The sequence below is a fragment of the Bactrocera tryoni genome, chromosome 4, assembly GCF_016617805.1.
Source record: "Bactrocera tryoni isolate S06 chromosome 4, CSIRO_BtryS06_freeze2, whole genome shotgun sequence".
In the NCBI taxonomy this organism is placed as follows: Eukaryota; Metazoa; Arthropoda; class Insecta; order Diptera; family Tephritidae; genus Bactrocera; species Bactrocera tryoni.
This window is the reverse complement of record NC_052502.1, coordinates 79,454,246-79,481,855: the sequence shown is the minus strand read 5'-3', so window position 1 is coordinate 79,481,855 and position 27,610 is coordinate 79,454,246. Positions and strand designations below refer to the sequence as shown.

At 32.8% G+C, this 27,610-nt stretch overlaps 5 protein-coding genes across 12 annotated transcripts; 2 read left to right on the top strand and 3 right to left on the bottom strand.

The window, feature by feature from the left end:
* The first annotated feature begins 285 nt into the window (after positions 1–285).
* LOC120775740 lies at positions 286–7,692 on the top strand. Of its 6 annotated transcripts, none has more exons than XM_040106061.1 (5): positions 286–465; positions 5,761–5,829; positions 5,926–6,827; positions 6,896–7,021; positions 7,082–7,692. In XM_040106061.1, exons 1-5 carry the CDS (start codon positions 445–447, stop codon positions 7,269–7,271), a joined length of 1,308 nt encoding a protein of 435 aa, XP_039961995.1. In that variant the 5' UTR covers positions 286–444; the 3' UTR covers positions 7,272–7,692. The 6 variants fall into 6 exon arrangements, with proteins under 6 accessions (XP_039961995.1, XP_039961998.1, XP_039961996.1 ...); XM_040106060.1 differs by lacking the exon at positions 286–465 and adding an exon at positions 832–952; XM_040106064.1 differs by lacking the exon at positions 5,761–5,829 and having other exon boundaries at positions 287–465.
* Positions 7,640–9,194, bottom strand: LOC120775741 (zinc carboxypeptidase-like). Its single transcript, XM_040106066.1, has 2 exons — positions 8,870–9,194; positions 7,640–8,794 (listed from the first exon to the last, which is right to left on the bottom strand). The coding sequence occupies exons 1-2, from the start codon at positions 9,173–9,175 to the stop codon at positions 7,796–7,798; spliced, it is 1,305 nt and encodes a 434-aa protein (XP_039962000.1). The 5' UTR covers positions 9,176–9,194; the 3' UTR covers positions 7,640–7,795.
* Positions 9,195–10,975: 1,781 nt separating this feature from the next.
* LOC120775739 lies at positions 10,976–24,300 on the top strand. Of its 2 annotated transcripts, XM_040106057.1 has the most exons (10): positions 10,976–11,644; positions 11,706–12,023; positions 12,906–13,068; positions 18,307–18,441; positions 18,510–18,978; positions 19,044–21,490; positions 21,554–21,749; positions 21,829–22,012; positions 22,071–22,190; positions 22,272–24,300. In XM_040106057.1, exons 1-10 carry the CDS (start codon positions 11,250–11,252, stop codon positions 22,456–22,458), a joined length of 4,614 nt encoding a protein of 1,537 aa, XP_039961991.1. In that variant the 5' UTR covers positions 10,976–11,249; the 3' UTR covers positions 22,459–24,300. The 2 variants fall into 2 exon arrangements, with proteins under 2 accessions (XP_039961991.1, XP_039961993.1); XM_040106059.1 differs by lacking the exons at positions 10,976–11,644; positions 11,706–12,023; positions 12,906–13,068 and adding an exon at positions 17,804–18,215.
* LOC120775744 (pupal cuticle protein 20) lies at positions 13,134–14,607 on the bottom strand. Of its 2 annotated transcripts, none has more exons than XM_040106069.1 (3): positions 13,980–14,607; positions 13,635–13,930; positions 13,134–13,563 (listed from the first exon to the last, which is right to left on the bottom strand). In XM_040106069.1, exons 2-3 carry the CDS (start codon positions 13,880–13,882, stop codon positions 13,254–13,256), a joined length of 558 nt encoding a protein of 185 aa, XP_039962003.1. In that variant the 5' UTR covers positions 13,883–13,930; positions 13,980–14,607; the 3' UTR covers positions 13,134–13,253. The 2 variants fall into 2 exon arrangements, with proteins under 2 accessions (XP_039962003.1, XP_039962002.1); XM_040106068.1 differs by having other exon boundaries at positions 13,991–14,607.
* Positions 24,301–25,510: 1,210 nt separating the features above from the next.
* Positions 25,511–27,212, bottom strand: LOC120775742 (GTP-binding nuclear protein Ran). Its single transcript, XM_040106067.1, has 3 exons — positions 27,061–27,212; positions 25,895–26,364; positions 25,511–25,824 (listed from the first exon to the last, which is right to left on the bottom strand). The coding sequence occupies exons 2-3, from the start codon at positions 26,324–26,326 to the stop codon at positions 25,609–25,611; spliced, it is 648 nt and encodes a 215-aa protein (XP_039962001.1). The 5' UTR covers positions 26,327–26,364; positions 27,061–27,212; the 3' UTR covers positions 25,511–25,608.
* Between the last annotated feature and the right edge of the window lie 398 nt (positions 27,213–27,610).

Sequence of the window (27,610 nt, the reverse complement as noted above, 5' to 3'; positions counted from 1 at the left end):
AAATACATACATTAGTATTTTAAATAAATTTTCATAAAAAAAATTAGATCCTTCATAATATTAATAATCTAAAGTTAATTATTTTACTATTTATACTAGAAGTTGGTTATTAAATATTAACTGTTAAAGTGGCAGCCTTCACTAAAGTGTGGTGAATTTGTTTGGTTTTCAGAGCTCATTATAAAAGCATTTAATCTAGAGAGTAATTTTTATGTTACATGTTTGGGAGCGTGAAGTTGGAAGTAGAAGAATTGGTTGCTTTCTCAACGTATTCGAATTTAGTTTGTTGCCAACTTTCGTTCGGATCCGTAGCCAGTGTCGCTTAAAGTCATACTTATTTTGTAAAATGGAATTTTTAATTTGATTTCAAATCGGAATAGAAAAAAAATTTAATATTATAATAAACATACATTCGTTTTTATCATTAATAAATAGTTAATTATCATGGGTCAAATTAAAAGTGAGGTAAGCGTTTTTGCATATCGAAAATATTTATCAAATAAGAAATCAGTACATGTGGGTACATTTATATGTACATGATAAGGATTTAAAATACAGTTATTTTATCTGTGCTCAATTAAAGCTAACAAAAAACTCTTTAGAATGAAACCTTAAAAGATTTCAAAGGTGCATATGTTATACTTGTACATTCGTACATACAGAAGTTCCGATCTACATATGTAAGTAGATAGATATGTATATACCAGAAGCCATCACTGCCGGTAACAGATTTTCGCATATGAAAACGATCTTAGTTTTGTTCCATAATAGATCCCGGTCGCATTCATTGGTTGGATACGTTACGGTTGGTGACTACGAGTTAGTTTAGCTGAAGCCAAAGTTTTCTGTATTTCTGTTTATGACAGATGGTGTGTTTTTCAGTTCACCATCAATTTACCTTCATTACCACGATCATGTGAATGTATTCGTAAAATCATTCTTACATTCGTATGTATGTAAATATTTTCTTTCATAAGGAAACACTTGTTTATACTGTTATTCCACTTAAGTAAGTCCAAATACATACATACATACCTAGGTATGTAAGAAGTATGCTTTAATAAATGATTGTGTTAAGGGTGTTTCTGGGGTACATCTATGTATATAAATGAAAGTATGTAAAAATAAGGCATATTTTCTCCAAAGCTAATTAACAAAGTCAAGAAAATCGTGGACGTTTTAAATCATTTTTGACACCAAGTAATTTTTTTGTGTTCATGCACAATCAGCGATTTTCCTCCAAGAGTAAGTGTAAGAAAAGATATACTACTCTTTTCCTATGGAAAAACTTTTCGACCACATAAAAATTTAATTGTCATGTACTTATGTACGTACCACACGCATATAAATAAAAAAAAATACTATAATATAAGTATGTAAAAGTATGATAGTGACTGTTGGAAAAGAGAATGCAAACTATTCTTGATCTTTCTTATTTTACGTCGCCAATGATCTTTCCGTTAGTTGAAGCTTTGTTTATGATAAATGAAAAAAAAACTTTTCTGTTCGAAATAAGCTTATAATTAGCATGACAAGAGTTAGAAATTATTGTGAGTATAACAACTAACATATAGTATGTAGTAGAAATTTCACTATGCTCCTAAATCGTTTGCAAAACAAAGAAGCAAAAAAAATTCCACATATTCATATAAACGTATTGTCAATGGCAAACGCCACGATCAAAACCAAGTTAGAGTACAAGATCGTGCCACTGAATAGCGAGGTAAACAAACAATGCCAAGACTTGTGGCAATTGTAAGCCGCAGTGCTTCGCGTTAGTATTGATGCTGTTAATGGCAAAGCCAACACAGGTTCCACCAAAGCAGAAACTGGTATATCGGCCTACGAAAAAGAAAAGACGGAAAGTTAATTTACTTCTTTTCATGCTGAAAAATGAAATGGTGAAAAAGTAAATAATGTGGGTACAAACTTGCGTGTACGATAAACTTGGGTACATACTTAGTTTTTATAAGAAATACATACATACATACATATATATACATATATATATATACTGAAGGAGTTCAATCACCTCTGAACTATTTTAATAACATATGTACATAGGCAAATGATATGCATTATTTGAACTTGTATTATTTAAACTTGTTACTAAAGTGATTTATAAACAATATTAACTTCCCATAACTTGCAGACGTACTGGCAAAAAATGACAGTGATATATTGCGCCTTTTTCATATAAAATTCAGTATATTATGTATACTGTAACGACCGTACCGTTAATTTTGTTGAAATTATTATTCGTCCATGACCTATAAAAAATGTAAACTAAAACAAAACATAAAAAACAAAACACGAGATCATCGAAAATAAGAAAGTAGGAACATGAAACGTGACAGAGTTTGTTAACATTGCAATTACCTAAGCCCGTGACAACACATTTTTATAATTTGTGAACCGGAATTCTGTCTCCAAATTTTATTCCAAGCTTTGATGTACACTCAGATTTGATTAGTCACCTATTAATTCTGTTTATTTGACTTTTCCAAAAATAGTAAAACAAATTGTACATTCCTACATATTTCTTTGAACCCAAATTTAACTCAACTGTGTATTTAGATAATATTTCTTATCAGATGTACTAAGGCAACATAAATTCACTAATGATATACATAAGTATTATGGAATCAATTCAATGTGCGATGTCAATTCCTATACACCAATTAAACAAAATCTCATTCATATCTACTTGTATATATCTACATACATATATTCTGTTCCATGTGGTAATGTGTTCATATGTACATACATATGTATCCGTTACATGAATATAGTTTCAAAAGCAACGAAAGTAAAACTAAATGGCTTTGGTGAATGCTTGTTTGAAGCTCTCATTATTCCTCTACAAAAGTACTGTTTCGAAAATATTTTCACATCTAATTAAAGCAAACTGAAACGTTAGTTTCACTCCACAACAGCTACCGTCGGATGCAGCAACAGCCAAATGTTGAACATTTTGTGAATGCAGTGTTAACGCTCAACAGTTAGCCCAGACAAAGACCTCCACTACTATACACTAGGACCATAATGGTTACGGAATCTCTAATTTTAGGGTGTCGTTCGTTTAACGCAACTACATAAGTCAAATACAAATAAACACTACTCATGAGTTTTCAGACTTCGCAAGCTTATCATATACATATACCTATAATTAATATATGTATGTATATTCACGTTAAAACTATTATATTTTTATCAAGAAATGTAGTAATAATGTTTAATTAAAATCACGTACTTTTATGGATTGATATATAGTATATGCATATATATAATACATAGAATGTACACCTCCAAAGCTAATTTAGCCTTCATTATTAAAGAGAATTTCGAAATAATATTCAGGTACTTCATATACATACACAGATATACTATAAACAATTATTTATACTCTTTTTACTCATTGTCACCTTATCGCAAATTAGAAACTTTTCAAATATGACTGTGTTTGTATTTTTGTTTTTATAGTTCTACCGATAACAAAAGTGTTCAATAAATGAATTGTTGGTAAGCAAGTTAAAATTCGAGGAAAAAGCAAATATGTGTACGAGAAATGTAATTTTTCCGAAAGTACATCCACATATGTACCTGTGCACCTACATACATACTGGTTTGACGGTGAATTTGCACAACTTTATCTAAAAAAGCCTGTGCAATTTAAAATGAAAAAATGTACCGAGCGAGTTGATAAGATATTGACATATTTCGAACATGGAAGTTCGTGCAGTTGTAATTATTATTGACGAATAGAGCAATTATGGCAAGTGGTACATATGAGTCATTCTAAAATTTCGTCAATAAGCCTCTTTTATTTGGGAAAAACTTTGCCAAACGAGATAATTGCCTAATTATGTTATACATACTTTTATATTTATATTCGGTAGCCTATTACAAGGTTTTGAAAGGAGTTTTGTACCAAATAGTAATGATCATAAAATAGTAAAGGTAATTTGCATATAAATGCAATAACTAAAATTGTAACAATATTTAAAAACATCATTACACATTTCGCAAGATAATCTCGTTGTTTATACATACATGTATGTATATAATATAATACATACATACATACATGTATCTAATATAAACATATGACAAAGTTTATTTTCAGACATTTTTCTCATATGTACGATAAAAGATTTGACAATATTTAAAAGTCTTACACAGCATATCATACTTTTTCTGGAAGCACCGAACATATATACTATATATGTATGTTGTTTTTGATTTTGGCATATACAGGTATTTGACCGGGATTATTGCCAGTGTACTTTCAATGTCAATTACTCAAAAATAAATATTTATATGTCTATATATCGAAAATTCCATAAACAAACTGAAAAGATTATTGCTAAAACACATTACCGTCATAACAAGTCCCAGCATTTAGGTCGGTAGGCGAGACAAAATAGGCGGCAATATTTAAAAATGCGCCTCCAGTGTTACTGGAGTGACCGCTAAATGAATTGCAATATAACCTTCCATCACAATCGACAAATGGAGTAATATATTTCAATTTTAAGTATTTATGGTAATATTTTCTTAATATCATACAATCATTACGGAATATGTTCGGCAGCTGGCAGAAATATGAAAACAGGCTAATTAATATAGCTTTGGTTAAATGCGAAAACAATATGCTTTTTGAGTCGAATGTTTTGAATTCAATATGAAATTTCATTTAACATACTTAGATGGTAAAATTTATCGAAGTAGGAAGGTATGTATGTACTTACATACATATGTATTTTCAAAAGGTCACATTAGCAAAACATCTATGAAGTTAAATCAAATCAATTATTAATAGAAAACATTAAATATATTTATCAATAAGAAATAATGATAATTCCTTCGTTATCGTTGTATGTAAGCGAATTGCATAATAGTGTATAAATAATGCTATCAAAACGGAGTCCTGTGCAAACTCAACACACAGTCAATCAAATTAAGTATAAAATTGCCGACAAACTAATAAGACATATGTATGTACGTAATAATATTAGAGCGGGTTGACTTATAGGAAGCCAAAAAAACGGAAAAATCGTGTATACAATAAATCTTCGACTCATTGTGAACAACCAGACTATTCTGCAAAATGACGAGTTCTTAGCTTTTTAATTGAAAGCATTATACTAAAAAAAAATAATAATAGGTTATATGGGAGATATGTATGTATATGATACAGTTGACTTCTTCGTCATTTATATTTCCTTAAAGGTAAACTTTGCTTTAAAAATCGCTGACTTGAAACTGGGTTTAGACACATAGTCTCTTAGGCAAAGTTGTTGTTGTTGAATGATCCCTCATACGCGATTGTATAGAAAGAAAATCGACCCGATCTAATGTTTGTACTCGTATGCGGAACCTGTGCGTGTTGGGACATATAAATTTTCGACGTTTGCGTATAACTTACTTGTTATTTAATCACAAAAGCTTTCGTAAAGAACCAATAATTATCAGTCAAAATAATTCCATCAAATGGAAGGTAGATACGATAGCAAATATTTATGTATTTTAAGATACTGAAAGGAAATGTAATCATGGGTGCAATGGGAACACACATACAATATATTCTTATGTATGTGTGCACATAGATATAATTGCAGTTTAGAAAAAAGCCCTCATTTTATCCCCACAAATAAATTGTAGGCAGGTATTTAGAAATCAAAAGTCGAATGGATGTGTGCAATTTCTTTCAAGCCTAATGTATACATAGCCTTATTTTGTTAATATTTTTCTTTGCAGGGCAGATTTTTTGATAAATTTTTTGCCGTGATATATGCATGTGCATGTGCGCACACTTTTTATGATTTGGCAAGTAATAATAAGAAAAAGGAATCTTTTGAGACTTAGTGCGATACAAAAACACAATCATAATCACCTACATATTTCTTATTTTATCACTTTCAGAAAATTGATCCGTTGATCCGCATTCAAGAAGAAATAAAAGAAGTTGTACGTCGCGAAGAAGAACATCGCCAACTTATCACCGGTAGCTCCCTCATATCAACAGACGAATACGAAATGCACAATGAAAATGACATTACTAATGATAATAACGGTCATAATGACAATGATAGCTCTAATAGCCTATCAATCAGTCCCTTACCACATTCGTCTTTGAATAACGGCGAAGATTCCTTATCACATGGTAAAAATAGCATTAATAGTAAAGAATGTATTGACGAGGACTCAGGAATATCAGCGTCGCCAAGTCCAATAAATGGCATCTCAGCTACTCCTCTTTACATAGAACCGATGAAGCCGTCAAAAGAACAACGTTATATTGGTCCGAATTTCTATACAATTACACCAGAACCACCCCGTCAGATGATGATCGCGGGCACGGTTCCGGTTACACCCCCAGTTCTTAATAGACAACGTATCTTTGCTTTTAATCCTGCAAACAAAGGGGTCATGCAGCGCTTTATAGCTTCTCGAGGAAAATTACAACCAAGCAACAATAATACAACAGCAAATCAAATTATATTAAATCCAAAAACCGCAAATGTTTTGCTTAACAATAATATTTCCACATCATCTATCACGCCACCAACAGTTGTGTCAAGTGCATTACACCCAGCAATGACGCCTGAAGCCCTGACTCCTCCTATAATCATACCAACGGTTACTATGACTCCACCACAAATCGAACGAGATGCAGAAGGTAGAGTAATTCGGCGAGGTTACGTACCAGCGGAGGTGAAGATCCAGAAAGAGATAAAGGACTTACAAGCTCGTGAGCATGAACTGAAAAAGCGCAACAAATTTCGACAATCTACATCCGATTTACTAGAGTCAATTGAAAACGAGTAAGTCACCTAATTTATTTTAAGACGTTTTTATTTCATAATTTAAACAAACACATATATATTCACAGCAATGAACAAACAGATGACGAAGATTCCGAAGTAGAACATTGTCTTGGACCTAGACAACTGCGTTCAGCGAAGTCTGTCACTGAAATCTCCTACTCTACATCATTAAATAATAGCATCTCTCCCAGGTAGGCAAGAATACACACATTCTATTGTATAACCAATTAAAAAAATAAACCTTTTATTAGAGCAACTCCTAGTCCTGATTACGATTTGAAAAAGAATGGAGGTGGCACAATGCGCCCCGCTATGTCATTGGCACAGTTGTGTGATCTTACGCCTGAGGAGGCGCCCTCTTCGCACCGGCTCATAGTGGAATGGGAAAATCGTATACAAATGAATGCTGTGCGCAACACCACAGTGCCAAATGAAGACTAGATTCTAATAAATTAGAAAAACAAATTAGCAAACACAGATTAAATGTAAACATATTTATGTATGCTGGGAATAATTATGTATGTACATAAAAACTTTTGACTAAACAAAATTCACAATTACCAAACAAAGTAACATAGCTGGAATTTGTTACCAATATCTTTGTGGAAAAGTATTATATTATGTACATACGTATGTATATGTTACGAGTATTTTACTATTAATCTTTAGGCATTAAAATATCATAGGGAGATTCCACGAAACGAGGGTTGAGTTCGAAATCACTCTATGATGACGAAAGCTAAATATTTTTAAATCTTTATGGTATTTATCTTTGTTAAAACGAAATGAAAGTTATAAAAAGCAACTTGTTAATGATCGAAGTAAATCAGAATATATTTATTGCATTTAAGAAACATATAAATTCTAGCGTATCAATCGCTAATTTACAAAATTCGATTTTAATAAAACAGTGAGTATTGAAATATTTATATGTGTATGTATGTATATGTATGTGCGCTATAATTTCACGAATAATATCCTCTTGATTCAGACTCTTCTATTATGGTCATTATTGCTGCGAATGTCTCCTGCGCAGTAGATTCGATTTCTGCAGCCGGAAGGATAAATAAGTCCTTACTGTCGGGCGGTCCACGCAATTCAAATGAAAAAGTTAAGGGAATTTTCAGTTCGCCATGGGCCCAATCTTTTGAACCACCACTCGATGGATATATGACCTCATAAATGCTACCACTTTTGTAAGTGCGCCCGGATACTTGTTTTATCTTTTCACTAGCTTTCCTTCCAATCGCTGAAAGATCATTATAATTCTCTACGTGATCTGCTGTATGTCCATAAGGGAACATAATCATTTGAGAATATGAATGTAACGAAATAAAAGTTTTTATATTGTCAACTGTCAAATTTTCTTGAAGAAATTTTATCATTTGTTTGGTTTCCGTTTCACTCGCTGCCGAAGGTCCTGAATAATCATAACGACAAGGATCGCCACTAGATCCAGTAGAATTCCAATGGAATGGAAAATTTCTATTTAAATCTACACCACGACAAATCCCAAAGAGCTCGCGGTTTTTACGCCACATGCGATCACCTTCGAATGTATACTTATAACCATCTGTATTGACAACAGGGAGGATAATCCAGTTGTAGTTTTCTGCAAGTCTTTGAACTTCCGTGTCATTTGATGAAAGAAGCTCATTGATGATATAATTTGCTGTTGCAGGTGCTATCCACTCGCGTGCATGAATACCACTTTCAATGAATATTGTTGTAGCGTTGTCCTTTTTGTTTTTCTTGAGATTAATGCCTTTGATTGGTATACCCTGGGCGCTTTCTCCAATATTTATAATTGCCAAATCGTTGGGATGATCTTGGACCAAGAAATTCATCCATGAATAAATAGTTTCAAGATGAAAATAATGTTTCCAGTCCATACTTTTTGGATCAATATCTTTTGAAAGAACTTCTGCGAGGTTTCGATCAATGATTTCTTGAAAATTGTAACTCTATTCAGTATAATTAAAAAATCTAAATAAATATACCAAAACAAAGTTGAGTCTATTATTTCTTTGACTTCTTACCAACACATCATACTTAATATCGTAAGTTTGTAGTAAATCGGCAAAATCGGCGACTTTATGCGCAGCTACCATGATAGTTAATTTTTGTTTTGGGTGCCGTGCATGACCAAAAAATGTACAACTGTCACTCTTTTCCTCCAACTGTTGGAATAAAGCAACGTGTTGTTGCATAGATAATTCCACATGATAAACGCGATAGTAGTCATATCGCGCGATATCAGAAGTCCATACCAACCGAAACGAATTTATTCCAAAGAGACACACAAAAAGTATACAGAAGCTGCCTAAATAATCTTTAGGAGGCATTTTCTAAATTCATCTGCAATATGAGCAACGCTGTATAAAACTGATCAGATTAGAACGCCCCTATAAGGCAAAGACCAGTTGTCTATTTCAACATATTTGTATATATGTATGTATGTATGCATGTACGTAACAAAAGTTGGTATAATTTTGCTATGTACATACATAGGAATTATAAATGCTGATAAGCACTTAACATAATATGTATGTGCAAGTATATACACGTATGTACATATTTAATTTAAATATTCATATTGTATACATATTTATACATTAAAATAATTACATTCAAATATATAGATGTATTTGCATACTAAGAAGACTTGGAACATTTTAAAAAAGTAATAATTCAAATAAATTAGCTGATTTGTATTATTGTTAGCTTATTAACTTCCAATTGGAATATCACACAAATGTGCATTCAATGCAAATCCTTAAAACACCTCTAAAAATATATTCTTATTTTTGCAAATGATAAAAAAAAGTTGCTTAAGGCCATATATGAAGCATACGTTAGATGCGGAAACAATTCGAAGTCGAAATCTTAGAATATTGTCATTTTGATTTTTGACACCGTAAATCGGTCAATAGTGATCTCACAAAAATTTCACCGAAGGGACGACACCGAACTTTTCAGCCTGACTGCAACCAAGGAATACGAAAATTATACGAAATACGAAATTTATTTGTATGACAAAAGTAAATACAGTATATGCAGATATAGAATGCACACATGCTTATAATTTTATAAATCAAAAACCTTAATAAACAAACCAATAATTTTCGAAAAACGTCTATTCACAGAAAAAAGCGCTTCTACTGAGCAAAATACAACTCTCAGTATAATAAGTATGAGCCGTTTGAATTGTGCGAGGGTTGATTTCGAATAAATTGAAAAGGAAATTCCACCACCTTCCAAAGGATGCATTGAAATTGTTGATGTTTGCCATATGACAGGTGGCGAGTGAACCAAAAGCTTTTCTAAAATATTTTCTATCAAAAGCTTTGAGCCAACAGAGCAAACCTTTTCCTATGGTGGAAATTTTATTCGTGAAGAAGGGTTTGCTGAGAATCGAGTACTGTATACATCAGTGCATAAAAATTTAATACTTTCCAAAAAACGTGTCTATTTTCGTAATTGTCAATTAATACATAAAATACATTTCAATATTTTAAAACTAATAAAAACACAATTGCGCATATTTGTTTTTTTACGACGATTGTTATGGAAAAATGTGTGTGATTTGGTAAAATGAGTGATTGTGTTCACCACAGAAAAAAATCCGTCGGCCTATCCTTGGTGTATACGTTACAAAAGCGATATTTATGTATATGGTCTTTACATTTTTGCTGATACAATTCGATATCCTGTTAATTAATGCCTTTGATAATTCAAACTAGTAGTGTAATAACTATTCAAAAGTATACGAAAATAACTATGTATTCAACATTCTGGCAGAAACTGTAGTGCACTACAAAGCTAAGTTCCTGCAATGACAATGCGATTCCTTTAAGGTGCTCAGTTCAGTAGACAGACTTTAATCGTGTCTACTCATTTTTTTATTAGGGCAATTCTCTAAAAAGTTGTGTTATTTTATAATAATAATTATTATTCTCTGAAATGTTGCAGAGGTAATTTTACTTGTAATAAATTGAGTTTATAGAGTATACCCCAATAAATAAGCATGTACATCAAATTTCCCATAGACATATGTATATAAATGCAGATTTCAAATGTAAAAATTCACAGCAGCGCTGCAAACGTGCGGAATAAATAAAAAAATATAATAATTACAAAATATACGCATGTACATGTATGTATGTATATGCTTTAGTAACAATTGATGAATTAGAAAATCAAAAACACATAAATAAATAATCAAACAAAATCGACTTGTATGGTTCCTTTTGTCTAAACAGTTCAAACAAAATAATTATAATAACTTAAATGGTTCCTTACTATATTAAAAAAGTAAGATCGGCGCTCTATCAACATTATTTGTCATAGTTACTTTCGAACATCACGTGCATATTGCAAGCCCCTTCAATCAACGTATAAGCATATGTGTTCTTTGAAATGGAACGTATGTGGCGCAAAGTTAATCACAGCTTTGGTGGTCGTTCGTCAAAAACAGCAACCGTCACACAAGCTGCTGACACAACAAGTTCGGGGGGAGGTATTTGCGATGGCAATATGGGAATGACAGCTGCGAGTGGAAACAACACTGGCAACATGCCCTCCAGTACTGCCACTGGTCGTCGCTTGGCAGCAAGCGGTCTAATTACAGTAGGCAGTGGACCAACAACAGCTACCGAGGGAAAGAATATACCATCGCAATATCCAAAATCTCTGAGCCAACACGTCCTCCATAGCCATGCATCATCTGATCGGCGCAGACGACGTCGTCGTAAAAGTCGTTCGCGACGAAGTGGAGTCAGTTGTGTCGGAGGAGGCGGTGGTGATAACATGTCGTAAGTCTTCATTTGATTTTGTGTTTTTGTTACGAATAAAAATAAATAAAACTATTTTTAGATCATCTGGTGGTTTTTACACAATAAAAGACTCTTCTGATGCCACAATTGGAAGTCACCGTCATCACCGCCAATTAAGGCTTTCGTCAAGCCGGGTAATGGCTACCTCTGCACCCAGTGGCACAGTTATGATGTACCCTAATACAGGTCGGGAAGTGGATTCTAGCCAAGAAGCAACGGGTACTACCACTACAGCAACAGCAACAGCCATATCAGCTGCTCCAGACATATCGTTACGGCAACGAGCCGTAGCGAAACTTCGCATGTTCAATTTTCACCTTAACTGGGATTTGCACATGACTCATTGCAAGCCATGCGGGTACGCATAGTAGTTAATATGAAATTGATACATAATCATTTCGAATCTTGAACTCAATATATTTGACATAGTTAATCTAATGCTTAATAATTATGTTCTGTTAGTCCGTCGTCCGTTTAAATATTTATTAAGGGTTCCTTCATGATATTACTAAACGATTTAGGTTTTTGTATTCATAAGAGCATTTAGTGTCTTTGAACAAACCCGAACTATTCCCAACATGCATATTAATATTAAATTATATTATATGAACTCCCTTATTATTATAAACGAAAACTTCAAAAATAACTAATTTGGTTCCGTTTTTGTAAGACCAGTTGCGAATTAAAAAGATGCCAGCAGCTGCAAATAAATTAACTCATATAAATAACTTATGTACGCATGTATTCAGGTATAGTTACTGCATACATATACGTACATATACATATGTATGTAGGTATGTACATACCTATTACGAAGGGCCCAAATACGTCTTTTTAAATTCTGCAGATGTTTGTTTTGCTTGACTATTTTCACTTTCGCAGACACTCTCAGCCAGTCCCAGCTACTCTCATATATACATAGATTCTTGTATCCACACTTTTTATCTAAAAACTTGTACATACGCATATACGCATGCCTTTGTCTTCCAAACCCTCTTAAGGGAACTTCAATAATTTCCTTTGTGCAACAATGTAACATCTAGCAAAGTGAAGGCTTTAAAACAATTTATACTTTTCGTTACAGTCACTAAAATATGGTTATATACAATATGATCCCAATTAAACCAGCAAATATGCAAAGTTTATGTGAGAACTTTTATTGTTCCAAATAATTATGTACTTTATTATTTGTTGAAATACTGAAATCTTATTAGACTTTACTATATTTCATTTAAACTAGCCCACGACTTGGAGGAAGTGGCAGTGGTAATATTATAATGCGACGGTTATGCCGGAATCGACGGCATGAAGATAACGAACTTTATCGCTCTAATAGCTTCAAATTCGAAAGATTCGAAAGAAAGGAGTGTATCGATGAACTAACAGATACGATGAAAAAACAGGTAGGATATTAAAACTTTAAATAAAATGCAAGTGTTAAGTTTTTATTTTAAATCTACGTAAACAATGAAAGGAGTATCTGTTACGCTACACATATATATATATTTATAAATATGAATATAATACTAATTTTGGATGACCAGCCATCTCAAAAAAATATAAAAAAAACACTTTCAATAATATCTTTCTAATGCCGCTTCGAATAAAAACGCTGAGGTGGTAGATATTGTATCGAGGGTGAGTAAACATTGGCTTTGTTTTGAGAACCACTGCTAGAGAAAGTTCCTTCTACACCATTCTGGTTATGTGAGGGCGGAGGCGTTGGTAAATGATCACCTTCTGCATGAAATCCATTTTCATCAGCTCTGTATTTAACGGTATATGTACGACCGTCATCTCCTGTGTAAGAATATGAACCTTCCACGTTTAGTGAGCTTTGCGGTTTGTTATAAATATCCCCCGATTCAACGCGTTGAATACCATTTGCAGTTTCGAATCTACATATTTGGGTTATGAAAATATTCATGTCGAATAACTATAGGTTTACAGCTTTTTTTAAGCATATTACCCAAAATTATAATTTCCGCTTGAATCGCTTACGTAGTCCTGTCTGACGATAGGTACCTGTATATGCTTTGTTGCAACATATCTTGTTCGTCCACTACCAGTACCACGTTCGTATTCTGTAACACTCGGCGCTTCATTCACTCTCTTATAGTGCAAGTTTCTGTCTCGATCAGATGCCAAATATTGGCGAGAGGGAACACCAATATTTCCAGGCGGTAAATACTTCAAAGAAGGCGGAGCTAGGCTCATAACTTTTGAGAATAACACGTACTCGCACAAGATAAATAATGCAATTTGCTAAATGAGAGTATTAATATATGTACATATTGTATTTATATCAACTAACTTTTTATTTACCCCTTTCATTTTTATAAACAATTAAGATCTGTTATTTTTATTTACGACTGACGAATTGTTGTTCCGGTTACTTCGCATCTGACGGGGACTGTAAAGAGACTGCCGATTGTAAGCCATGCGGTACATTCTTTTATAGCAGAATATCGCAAATGGCATAGGATTATCAAATTATTCTTCTTTCATTTAGCTTAACTTCAAGCAATTTGATTTTTCATTGTCAGTTGATGACACCAATACTCTAACATCGAAAGAACAAGAACACATACAATTTAATACGAAGAAGTCTTGAAGCATAATATATAAAAACTCCTTTCTGGAACTATTTTTAATATAGAAATTACTATAAGTTCATAACTATTTTTGTGTTGTGACTTAAAATCTCAACGTGTTAAAGGAAATCAAATTAATCAAGCTTTGAAATTAAAAGCGTTCACGAAATGAGTTTATCGATATTTATGAGTATACATACAAGCAAATTGTTATATGTAATTAATAAATACAATTCGACAAGGAAGTCGATATGCTAAAATTATGTATGTACATGCACTGTACAGCTAAACTCGGTTAAGTTTAGCATTCTCATTTCAATTTTAAATTTAATATCTCTTGCATTTTGTTTTAAAAAAATATCTTTTCTTTACTTCATAAAATTCTGCTTTATATTCAGTAAAAGAAATTAAAACTATAAAATTAATTTTATAAACCAATTGAATACATTTTTATGATATTCGAATAGTTTTGTGACTTTTCACGTTTCACTTGATCCGGCTTGACTGTATTTTGTATTACTGTTAATAAGATCAAAAGATCAACGCTATTATTAGAATCTGCTTTTAAGAATTTAGAAGTTTATAATTGGCAAACAAGTCGAAACTATATTATGCATTATTAATCATTGTCGAGCACATGTTTTTCGCTTATTTTTTGGCATTCCCTATTTTTTTCTTACTAGCCGTCCATTTTAAATTGATGTGGTTTGTTTTGAAAAAGGTAACATTTTATGTACGCGTTCATTTTAACCAAAATAGTTCTGCACTGTTAATAGGCAGACGTAGTATAAATATGTACGACAGAAGAATAATATATATGTACATGTGAGTTTTTAGGCATTGGATTTAATATTTGCTTCAAAAAATACGAAGACAATATGCAAATGTATGTTCTTTATATGTAAATTTACTTTTTTTTTGTAATTTTCCGCCAATTTAACGTTGAGAAGTCGAACATAATATATATATATATATATACATATGTATATGTATGTATGTAGGAACATACTAACAACGTATTAATTGTCTGTGAATAAGCGCACAGCTACGGTAGAATGCACAAATGCAAGACCGAAAAAATAGTAGATGCGTTTAGAACAAACTCTTATTTGCCATATATCTACCGGCGACAGCGTAATCGCTGAATACTGGCGATTTACATGTACTATGTACATATGTATGTACATACACAAATTACTCATATTTGTTCCCTGTATGCTAAGTTTTGACCAATAACACACACATGATAGGTGTACATATTTAGGCAAACTCGTATATGTACATATGTGTGTATATACTTAAAGACATGCAATTATAGTTCATAAAGATGCTTGGATGTGTCACGAATTTGAAACGCAGCATTTTGAATTCATTATAAACGGATTTCCTGACAATCATTCGTCTTAATTACTGACAATAGACATACATACATACATATATACATGTACGTAAATGTACTAGGAGAATCATTCAAATTTGTTATAATTTTTGGTTAGATGCATACGTACGAAATATAAAAAAATAATATAAAATATGGATTCATATAATATAGCATAGCATAGGTGGATGGATACTTCAAATTACATGCAATTTCCTATTGACCTATCTCTCTTATCAAAACTAAAATGTTATATTAATTAATTTATCTACTAATTAAAATATTACATGACAACAAATTTTAAAAGTTCGCGTTTTCACACGTCATGTCTGAAGATATAGATAAATAAATATGTAAATATATTTTAAAACTGATGATGCATATGTTATATTTAATTTAAAAAATTCACAACTAATTACTTTTTTAAATTTAGATCCGATATTTCACATCCATACTTTCGAATATAATGTTCAAAAGAGAGTCTGAATCCGTATTGCAAAAGCTTTCGCAATCGAATATCGCTCTCGCAGCTCTTCAACCCCACTTTTTCGCTGTTAGGGGTTGAATTTGATGTAAAATGTCTTTCTGCAAATTATATCCGCAGTTCTAAAGTCAACGTCAAGTGAAATAAACAGATTACTTATGAGTGAAACATTTTATTCTATTTAATAGAAAAACAAAAACATAAAGCTACCTTCCGGTTCGTGAATATAATTCATAACTCAAATTGAAAATAAATTACAAACGAAATGTATTGTGTGGATACATCCAATTTTGTAAGCGAAGCAGTGAAAAGTCGCATATTACCAAAGTAGAACACAAACCGTACATATCACCACAACGTTGTGGAACGGCTTTTAACTATTGCACAGTCCATCCATCTTCAATACAAAATTTTTTGGAAATTTTTCCTTTTTGTTATTTACTTTATTGTTAATGTAAAAAAAAGTTTTATATTTGTATAACTAGTCTTGAGGTTTCGTGAATCTTGGAAATTGTAAAAGGTGAGATAATATACAATATATTCCATTTCCGCATAATTTCACTAAAACCTCTTCATTTGCGTATATCCGCTTGTGTGTGAGTGATTATCGTTGTGTGTTGCACATGTTGAAAAAATCGACAGTGGAAAGATTTCGTGATTCCAATTTTTGTTTTTGATCCCTTTATGTAAAACACATGAATCTTTAATTAAAAACAATAAAAAATACGTATTAACGACTAGATTGATTTTCCCAGCATCGAAGTGCTAATTTGTAAGTACTTCTATGGTTTATTTTTTAACTTGAAGTTTTTTTTTAAAGAACGGTTGCATTCGCCATTACTTTTCAACAGACGCTTTTACTCTCTTCGAATGTAAATATAATGCAATGAATATACATATGTATGTACATACATACATGTGTACAAATAATTCGAAATTTCGAAGAAATACTAGGCACAGCGCCACAGCATATACCTTGTTTTCGTCACGACCTTCATGACTCATCGTTGCTGATAAAAAGAGAAAGGGACACATTTGGAACCCGCTTGAGGGGTTTCCCAATGTCTCAGTCGATTGTCATCACAAAACTTGTGAAACTTATTTGCCGAATAATCACCTACGTACTCCTCTATGGTTGCCCGTACATCAGTGGGTAGTGGTTTAGTTATAGAACAACTAGTTCTGTTTCTGCGAATTTAATTTGATATTCTTCTGTTAAAGTTAGGAATATAAATATTATATAATATACATATATATTCATATTAATATTCACAAACACACATATGTATCTGGGTAAAATGAATCATTGAAAAAGTCTCAATAAATAGCTTGCTTAAGTATTTGGTTAAAAATTTATTTGGGTTAACTATCATTACTTGTGTTACACTTTTTACATTTCAATACCTAAATAAGTACATATGTATATGCATATAAATATACCCTAAAAACTTAAGATATTACATACATATATGTATATGTAAGTGTAGTTGCGGTCACTTTAATGAGCAAGCTACATCTTATGAAAAGAATGCGAAATAAAACATGAGCTACGCCTACTCTCCTTTGACGCATTCATCTAAGCAATGTAAACACCTTACAGCGAAAAAAAAATAACTCAAGCCATATTTTGTATTTGTAAAGAACGCACATTCAATAGTATTTCTTTAGAGGAACAGCATTCGTTCTACAAAATGTATTAATACCCTCGAGCTTGAAATCTACATATGTATGTATGTGTGTCCCCTCACGTACGGTTTATTTTAGGATAGAATGTTATGTGATAGGAGATACTATATTGTAATGCTAAGGAAATGTCGTTAATAGTAAACGGTAACTCTTTTAGTAAAGATGTGCACATTTAGTCGTAAAAGTTAATATTAAACAAAAATACATAAAATGTTTTGTCGTCGGTGCTGGATAAACTTTTCATCAAATGAGATGACTGTACAATGTGCTGGACCATGTTCTCGTCTTTTCCACGACAAATGCATTGGGTTATCGCCTTCTACTAGTAAGAAAATGCACGAAAGCAAATATCTTGAGTGGTATTGTTATGATTGTCGGAAGCTATATCGTTTACAATTATATTTTGAGGTGCGCAAGTCAAATTCCCTTCGTATTATAGCAGTAATAATACACACTTCAGAAATTCAAATATTAACACAATTTTTTGCTTTCACTTCAGATTGCCATCTGTGACGATTACAGTTTACCAGTTGATTTTGTTAAGAAACGGCCGTCCAGCTTTGATCCATGCTTAGCAGAAGCTATTCCAACCAATCCAGAGCATTGGATTCATCCTAGTCCACACACAGAATTTGTAAGCTAATACATACATACTTATGCAATTTTGCGATTTTGTAATTATTTTATTAAATATTTATGCAGATTACGTTAAACGAAAGGAAAGAACCTCAATTTCAAGACTTGGAAGCACTACCACCTCCACCACTATCAGCATCTTTATCAACGTTACCGCCAAACAAGACCACTTTAAATATACTTCCATCTACACATGTTTCGAATAGCATACAACATTCTAATCAATCTGAACATACTGACCTACAAGCATTAAACAACCACTCTTTTCAATTAAAATCACATAACCAGACAAATCAAACGCAATCGCAACCGCAACCGCAATTCCTTCTTCAACCACATCCTCCTCTTCCCACAACAGTAAAGCACGCATCGATTAAACTTATCGAAGGTTACTCAGATCCTAAAGATTCCAAGCGTCACAAGAAACAGAAACAAAAGAGAGTAAAGCGAAGGATAAACAAACATCAACGACCTGCGCATCAGATTAGCGCCGCTAAAGATCAAAAAATAACCAAGCGTTTTAATTGCAGTTCAGGTAAGTTCGAGACAATATAATACAAGTATATTGATTAAAATTGTGGAAGAAATATTTGTCTGCAGATTCATCAGGTCCTAAGTCTTCGGGTGATGAAAATAATGAATCAATAAAAGTTCCTGAGCTTAATTCACCTGATAGCATTTCTGACGACCTTGTACAAGCATTACCTTCGCAATTATATCGAAGCCCTCGTAAATTGGTAGCTGCCCCATCAGATACTAGCAAAAGAAATCCGTCACCATATTACTACTCGGACATATTAAAACCCAAAGATAACGAGATAGGACCGCCCGATAAGGATACAAAAAACAAAAGCCGTCAATCAACTGTGTCTGAACCACCGCATTTGACACATTCATCTATTGATATAGGTTTTTATCGTAAAAGTACAAGTCTTGACATACCAGAGGATAAAGAGCACGATAATAATCAGATTGAACAAGATGGAAGCTCTGCAAAGCCACTCTTAGTGTCAGACATTGGTTCTATTGATACACCAAAACGCTACTCATTTACTGAGGAGGGAGTACATATAATTCGTTGTGATTCGCCTACCACTTCAACTTCTGAAGAATCTGATTGTAGTGAATGTCAGAAGCGTAGACAGTGGCATGCAAGGGCTTTAGCTTTAGTTCGAAAAACATGTAATATTCAGCCAATTAACGCAGGTGTGAACACAGGAACTTGTATTCATCAGACTGCAAAATTACAGGTTCTGCCAGTTGCGGAAGACAATTCGTCGATGCCTCCTCATAAACAGTTCGGACCGGCAATCTGCGCCTGTGTTGCACCGACTGTTGGAGACGACATTGACGAATTCTTTCGACCACGTAGTATATTTTATGTCCATCCAAATGGCGTACATGAATGCCCTGACTGTGTACCAGACATAAGCAATTTCAAATCCTCTATTGGAAATGTGTTTGAAGAGAATAGTGAAACTCAATTAAATTGTACAATTGCTGAGGCAGACGACGACGAAATGTCTAGCCGAACACGACAATTGTATGAGACAGCGTTTGATTGTAAAATAGCTAAATCGGACGACGATCTTGACGAGGTTGATCGAGTTACAAACCACTCTGTATTATTTCAGCCGAACAGTAGTACTGATGCAGTCATAAAGCCTGAGCCTCGCCCTACAAAAACTACACAAGTGAAGTCTCGTCTCGAAGGTAAGAGGTTAAAAAATTCAAAGAATCATGCCATACAAGAGAAAAGCAGCAACTCTGGCGGAAATGCCAGTGGAAATGGTTCGCCACTCTCGACTTTCCCTCCAGAAGGTGACCCTCCGAAAGATGCTGACTATGAAACTCATATTTTAAAAATAACAGCAGGCATCGAGAAAGTACTTGTTAGCGATCAAATTGATGGCCAACAAACGGATTTACCATCGACTTCTACATCGCAATTACCTATTCGTGGATACACTCCATCTCCTCCGTCAACTGCTCCATTACCGATTAAATTTCCAGGAAAACATGACCGTTTTCTAATGAATAGTATAAAAAGTGCTCCGAACTTGCCATATTCTAATCCAGCTCATCCACGATTGCGAGACTTACGTCTTCCACTACAGTCTTCTTTGCGTCAACAACATCAACATGCTGTATCTGTGGGTACTAGTAATGAAAATAGCATTACAGATAGCGCATACGTTAATCCACCATCTTCAACTTCACGAAACATTCATAATATTACACAATCCCACAGTTCAAGAGGTCGGAACAGACCTCGCTCATTTGTTATTGAATCGGGACGAGTATTGGAACTAAGAAAAAGCCACGTCTCTCACCGCCACCATGTGGGAAATGACGGTCGCAGGCCACATAATTATTCCTCGACCGAAAGCATTGCCACATCGAGTAGTGGTGGCAGCATGGAATCTTTGCGGTCGAGTACCAGTGAAGGAAATAGAAGTACTTCCAGTTCAGAATCAAGGAACTCAACCTCGTTGAGTTCACATAGCTCTGAATCTGGTAGCTCGAGCGTTGCGCTCCCTTTGCGAGCACCTATTGTTGTCCACTCAAAATTACATATCTTAAGTCCAATATCAGACAAGTCTTCCCAAGAACCAGCTTCCGAATTGTCAGAACAAAATAAAACTCAACATACCTCCCCTGAGGAAATTACGCAAATTGGTCAACAGCTCCAAACAGGTTCCCACACTTCAACATTAAATGTTGAAATTACAAAAACCCTACAACAAACATCGATAGATATATTAAAGAAAAAGAAGCTGCCCGCAAACAAAACACTTCTCAATTTAACCGATGAAATTATTGGTTCGGACAGTGGCATTTCACTTCACTCGCGCGAAGACTCCAAATTGAGTGCTGGTATTCAAAATTTTAGTCTTTCAAAGCTTAACTTCCCACAGTCTGACAAAGTAAATGAGAGTAGCACCAGCGCAGCTGCGACTGCTGGCCATTCATGCGGGGTACCCAAAGACTTACGTGATTTACCTTTTGATATGCCAAAATTAAGACGAAAAAAAGCTCTGCAACAGGTAACTAAATAGAAAAAACAACTATAGCTCTAACTTTAAATGATTATCATTACTTATTTTTAGGAAGCTTGTACATCCGGAAGTGCCACATCTGTGGATTTGGGCGAGTTACCATTTGACATGCCGAAACTGAGAAGACGACTTCGCACGAATCAAACAGAAACAGGGCTTTTGTGTCATAGTACTGAATCCAGCGGATTGTCACAAGCATCTTCTAGTCATTCAATGCGTGATGAAAACAAAATCTCCTTAAAGTTAGGTAAGTAATTTTTTAAAATATACCGATTAATGTGTGTTGCAGAGTAGTATAATATAAATATTTGTTTTCTTTGGCTCAGACGGTGCTATCTTTCGACAAAACTTAACTTTAAACTTTAATGAACCGCGACCAACAAATAAATTCGGTAGTCTCGACTTACGAGGCCTTTCATCCAACAATAAAGAACTCAATCTTAACATAGGAAAAGGCTTTACATCGGCTGTCGATTTAATTGACATTTCCATACCACTTGAGCGCCAAGGGTAAGATGCATTTTACATATTAATGTTAAAACCATAGTAATCAATATTTTCGATAAAGTTGGTATCATGGAGCCATTACTCGCATCGAAGCAGAAAATACCTTACGGCCACTCAATGAAGGAAGTTTCCTTGTGCGTAACTGCGAATCCACCAAGCAAGACTATTCACTTTCACTTAAGTAAGTATTTAAAAGAAAACGTTTTGAAAACAAAGATACTTATATGTATATATAATATATAATAATTTGAAATAAATTTAGGGGTGCCAAAGGATTTATGCATATGCGTATCCAACGCAACGAATCAGGCCAATACATTTTAGGCCAGTTTAGTCGTCCATTTGAAGCTGTTCCCGATATGATCCGACATTTTTGCTTAAATCGCTTGCCAGTTCGTGGAGCCGAGCATATGTGCTTAATTGAGCCAGTCATAGTTCAGTTATTATAGGCCATTACAAGAGATAATTTTCGATAACTATAGATATGTGCATATGTTATTAAACATATAATGCAGTTTTTAGTTGTTAATATACGCATACATATACAAGAATGTATTCACGTTTACTGATAAAATTAAAGGAACAGAAAACGATAAATAATAAGACAATACCAGTAAAATAATACGATTGCATTAAACCCATATGCAAATATATTTATTTAATATGTATGCATGTGTTCCTAGGTGACAAAAAACTATTGCCTTTGCACCAGGAGTAACGTATCAATGACATACATGCATATGTATAGTCACACGCTTACGCTAGAAAATAGGAGGTGACTTGAGGATAAGCAGTTATTATAATTCCAATAAAGTTAGATGCAAAGGATCAAAACATACACATGCAGAAGTACATTAACTTCCACTCACACACACTAAATAAAGTGTACATATACACAAAACATATTTATTTACATTACTACTACATACATATACTATATAAGCACTATTTACATGAATGCTAATATGCGAAAGCGTCAAGACCGCAAAATCCATAATAAATTTACGCACATATTGAAATCATACATATACATAAATATATTCATATATATTTGAAAAAAAAATGTTTGAAAGTATTTGTTATTAATTTTAATTTAATTCTCACATTAAAGAACGAACTTGTAAATAGAGTTTGTTACTTGCACACTCGTGTGTAAGTTTCGTTGAGCAGCTCAAAGAGCAAAACTAATCTAGATACAAATTTATATAAAAGTTATGTGCTATTAGGCGCTTATTAATAAATCTGATTTTAGTGCAATATTTGTTTAACTTTAAGTATCATATATATTTTCAACAATTTTTAATATTTATATTGAAATTCAGTACTGCATTTTGAATGTGCAATAACGCAGTTGATTTTATAATTATATTGGTTAATTTCTCAGAAAAGACCATGTTTACACGTCTGGATGTATTCAGTGCATTTTGTTACAAAATATCATAATATTATATTTATTTATGATATCCACTTACTACTTATTTTTAGTTCTATATACTCAACAAGAATATATATTTAGTAATTCTGTATTGAATTTAAAGAGAACCGATTTTGATTTATAATACAAATAATCAATACTGAGGGCAATAAGTAAAGCACAACATTCTCTGATATGCACCTTAAGAGTTATAAAATTTTATCTATTCAGCAAATGGAAATACTATACAACGTTACAAATCAAGAGAACTAATCATCGATAACAAAATTTATGAATGTACATTTGTGCAACTATAATACAAATATCTAATTTTTCGTTTTCAAATATAAAATTGGAACTAGTTTTATAATAATACTGCAATTTACATGGAAGGTAATAAATAGAAAGGTTTTGTTAAAATTCTTCATTATATATTGGATCTGTGTATATACAATGAAAAAAAAATATTTCTATAAAATTGCTGGTAGAAATAGTGATATTAGTATAAGCTTTTGAGTTTGAAAAATAATACAACCGAAACACTTTCAATTAAGTACGAACCGAGTAAAGTTTTACTGCTGCAAGTTTTAAACTTTTGGTAAAAAGGAATAATGTAATAAGACATCAAAATATTATTGTATATGATATACATAGTTATGAGCGCAGATGTGCTTAGAAAAATATTTAAAAAAAAGCAGTTTTTGTTTGAAACATTATTTTAGAGAAAAAACAAACTACTTTTGAAAACAGTAGTATTTTAAAAAAATACTTGATCGATATTCTTGCACACATACTCATAATATACATAAGCCAATAATGTATAAATAGTCGTAGATATTCATACTATAAATAAAAACATATTAATCAAAGCCATTTATATGATTCTTTAATTTTGGGAAAGAGCGTATATTGGGCCCAATATACCTAATAGTAATTCCAGTGAATTTTAAAGAGAAAAGCAATATATATATCTGAAGGTTATGTAGTTATAGGATCAGCGACAGCAAAATTTATGGCAAACATTGCCATTTTTTGTTTTAAAACTTATCAGACATATTTTATGTTATATTATTTATAAATAATTATATAACCACGGTTGAAAAAGGATGCATATTCGTAAATACACTTGCAGAGCTACATACCTGTTTATCCAGGCAGCCATTAGAAAATTTTCCGCTTATGCTTATGTGTATATGTATGTATTTCTTGATGAAGCTTGCACATAGAAATTAATTTTGATTTACGTTTAGCACTCTTTTTAGCATATTTAAACATAAGACGCGATTTTCTCTACTTAAATTAATTTCAAAGAGTTTACTAATAACTAGTAATTTCTTAACTTTTTGCACAAAGAATATTTTACCAAATAAAAAATGCTAACCTCAAAATTCTATATATCTTTATTATATCGAACTTTGCATTTTCGTTTCCTGTGTTCAACTCGCAATAGACTACAATAAAAAATAATCCACATAAAATCAAGAAAGGATAGTAGACGTTCTATTAATATACTTACTTATTGAAGACAACTTTTAAAGAAAATAGGTCTCTATTCCAACTATGTACATATGAAAAATTACAGCTTTGAAAATGAACACTTTACCAGTCTGAGGACTATTAACTACTGACATTACCATTTTAGTATGATTCCGGTTCCGCTACATATGACTGAATCGGGAAACAGGGATGTTTAAAACTCGCAAAAAGATTTGCAAATGTCAATTAAAACAGCTGCGTCAATTTGACTTCAATTATTGCGCTACTACAAAATTGTGAATATGAATGCACTTAACATGCTAAAAACCTCTTATTTCACTAGCAGCCCCTCCACGCCATAATTACTCGCCACATTTTATTAGCCCAAAAAGCCATTATTTACTTATGTTTATTGAGGCCTGAGTGGATACATTAACAGAATAAAAATTATTTATCAAACTCCTCCAAGTATTATTCAAATTAATTTAATACAAAATTATTTAAATTGTACACTAAAAATAAGAAAATAGAAAAACTTAAATACCAATTACATGAACAAAGAAAGGTATGGAAAACTATTTTCCAATATATATCAAAATTTCTGCAATGTAAATCTTAGTACTTCTATTTTTCTCGCCGTTTTCGTTTTTGCAGTAACTTTAGAATTGTGTGTTCTGGATAACTTGTGAAATCGGCATTAAGGAAAAAATTACAAATCCTCATCCTCTTCTGGTAATGCGGTTTCTTGAGCTTCTTGTAAATCTCTCTCGATTTGTAGCTGCCAATCCTTGTCCATTTTGACTTCTGGCGGAAGTAACGCAGGCATAGCCACAAATTCCAAATTTGGATCTCCTACTAATTTCCGTGCCAACCATAAGAAAGGTTTTTCAAAGTTGTAATTTGATTTTGCAGATATGTCGTAATACTGAAAAATAATTTAGAATATGTTTATATTTGTAATTTATAAATAAAAAAATTATTTCGAAAAAACTTACCTGCAAGTTTTTCTTTCTATGAAAAATTATGCTTTTGGCCTTTACTTTGCGATCCTTGATATCAGCCTTATTACCGCATAAGACAATAGGTATATTTTCGCAAACGCGTACTAAATCCCTATGCCAATTGGGTACGTTTTTGTATGTGACACGTGAAGTTACATCAAACATAATAATAGCACATTGTCCCTGGATGTAATAGCCGTCACGTAAGCCACCAAATTTCTCTTGACCAGCAGTGTCCCAGACATTAAAACGGATAGCGCCACGATTTGTATGGAAAATAAGGGGATGTACCTCAACACCAAGTGTGGCAACATATTTCTTTTCAAATTCGCCTGTCATATGACGCTTAACAAAAGTGGTCTTGCCAGTACCACCATCTCCGACCAAAACGCATTTGAATGTGGGAATATCACCTTCTTGAGCCATTTGTGAAATGCTTCCTTCGTTATTGCTTAATGGAGATTCTAGGAAATAAAATAAATTAATATAAAATATTTGAAAAAGTCCAGAAATAATCGAAATACTAAAAAACAAGCCAAGCGCTGCTTTCTAGAAATATTTTCTGACGCATACAAATCAAACACATATACATATGTCCATATATATATGTATGTATATAAAGGTATATGCATGTGCATATATAAAAATTTTGCGAACTCTAGCAAGGCTTTGGCGCCAAAATCCTATACAAACGACGCTGCCGTGAGCAGAGTGATGAATTTCATAAAATTTCAAGTTTTACGTGAAATTTTCACAATAATCGATTTTCCGAAACATATTTACTTCAACTTGTACATAAATGCCGGTAGACAGCTGCGTATGAATCGTCACTTACGAGTAAGAAATACCTAACCTCAACTGATGAAAACGAAACATTTGCATATGCAAAATTTTGTGTTCCTACGATAAATAACTAACCACTTAGAATAGTTCTTTAGCAAATGTTTTTTTGCATACCACTTTACAACTATTTCACAAATTCTTAAAATATTGCAATTGTAGTTTTCGATAATGATAAAAACGAAAACAGTCAAAACCACGCTAAATTATACAAAGCCTTGCCCACATGCCAATATTGAAATGAACGCGCCCACTTCTAGTTTCACTCTTAAAATTATACAATCTTCACTTTTATTTAAGTCTCAACAAACAGAACTTACAATTGCCGTTGTTTCTGTATACCTCAACTTGAAATATCAAATAAATTCCTCAAGAAAAAAATTGAAATTAATAACACGAGAAACACACAATCGGACTATTGGTTTGTGAAAAATGCGAAAAACTCAATTCCGCTGCCAAGTTCGGTCTGCGGCGAATAACTGTCGGAGCGTTGAAGTAAACTCGCAAATGTTGGCTGCACTGTAAATAAATGCAAAAGTTGCCATATCATAAAAGTCAAATTAATTGGTTTGAAAGATATTTTCAACGCGTTAAAAGAAATTTTTCTTAAAAGTTTCTTGACGTGCAGTGCTTAATGCATGCAAAAATGAAACAAAGTATTTTAAATAAATTAATTCCTTTTGCATTTCACTTCTTTTGTACCAATTTTAGAATTTATGGCAGAATTTGACGAAAAGTTGCGTTTGTTTACGTGTGCAAATATGTTAATCTGACTTTACAAATTAACAATTTCATTTCACATACACATTATATAAACATATATTTTAATTATTTCCATATTCTGTATATTTTTTTTATTAAAATATGTAC

Bases quoted from the DNA above. Each gene is read 5' to 3' on its own strand.
- LOC120775740 (XM_040106060.1), top strand. From the start codon at position 860: ATGACAGATGGTGTGTTTTTCAGTTCACCATCAATTTACCTTCATTAC. The intron at 5,830-5,925 runs GCAAGTAATAAT...TATCACTTTCAG, and splicing joins CGCACACTTTTTATGATTTG to AAAATTGATCCGTTGATCCG. The intron at 6,828-6,895 runs GTAAGTCACCTA...ATATATTCACAG, and splicing joins CTAGAGTCAATTGAAAACGA to CAATGAACAAACAGATGACG.
- LOC120775741 (XM_040106066.1), bottom strand. From the start codon at position 9,175: ATGCCTCCTAAAGATTATTTAGGCAGCTTCTGTATACTTTTTGTGTGT. The intron at 8,795-8,869 runs GTAAGAAGTCAA...TATACTGAATAG, and splicing joins ATATTAAGTATGATGTGTTG to AGTTACAATTTTCAAGAAAT.
- LOC120775739 (XM_040106057.1), top strand. From the start codon at position 11,250: ATGGAACGTATGTGGCGCAAAGTTAATCACAGCTTTGGTGGTCGTTCG. The intron at 12,024-12,905 runs GTACGCATAGTA...CATTTAAACTAG, and splicing joins ACTCATTGCAAGCCATGCGG to CCCACGACTTGGAGGAAGTG. The intron at 21,750-21,828 runs GTAAGTAATTTT...TCTTTGGCTCAG, and splicing joins CAAAATCTCCTTAAAGTTAG to ACGGTGCTATCTTTCGACAA.
- LOC120775744 (XM_040106068.1), bottom strand. The intron at 13,564-13,634 runs GTAATATGCTTA...CCAAATATGTAG, and splicing joins AGCGGAAATTATAATTTTGG to ATTCGAAACTGCAAATGGTA.
- LOC120775742 (XM_040106067.1), bottom strand. From the start codon at position 26,326: ATGGCTCAAGAAGGTGATATTCCCACATTCAAATGCGTTTTGGTCGGA. The intron at 25,825-25,894 runs GTAAGTTTTTTC...ATTATTTTTCAG, and splicing joins ATAGAAAGAAAAACTTGCAG to TATTACGACATATCTGCAAA.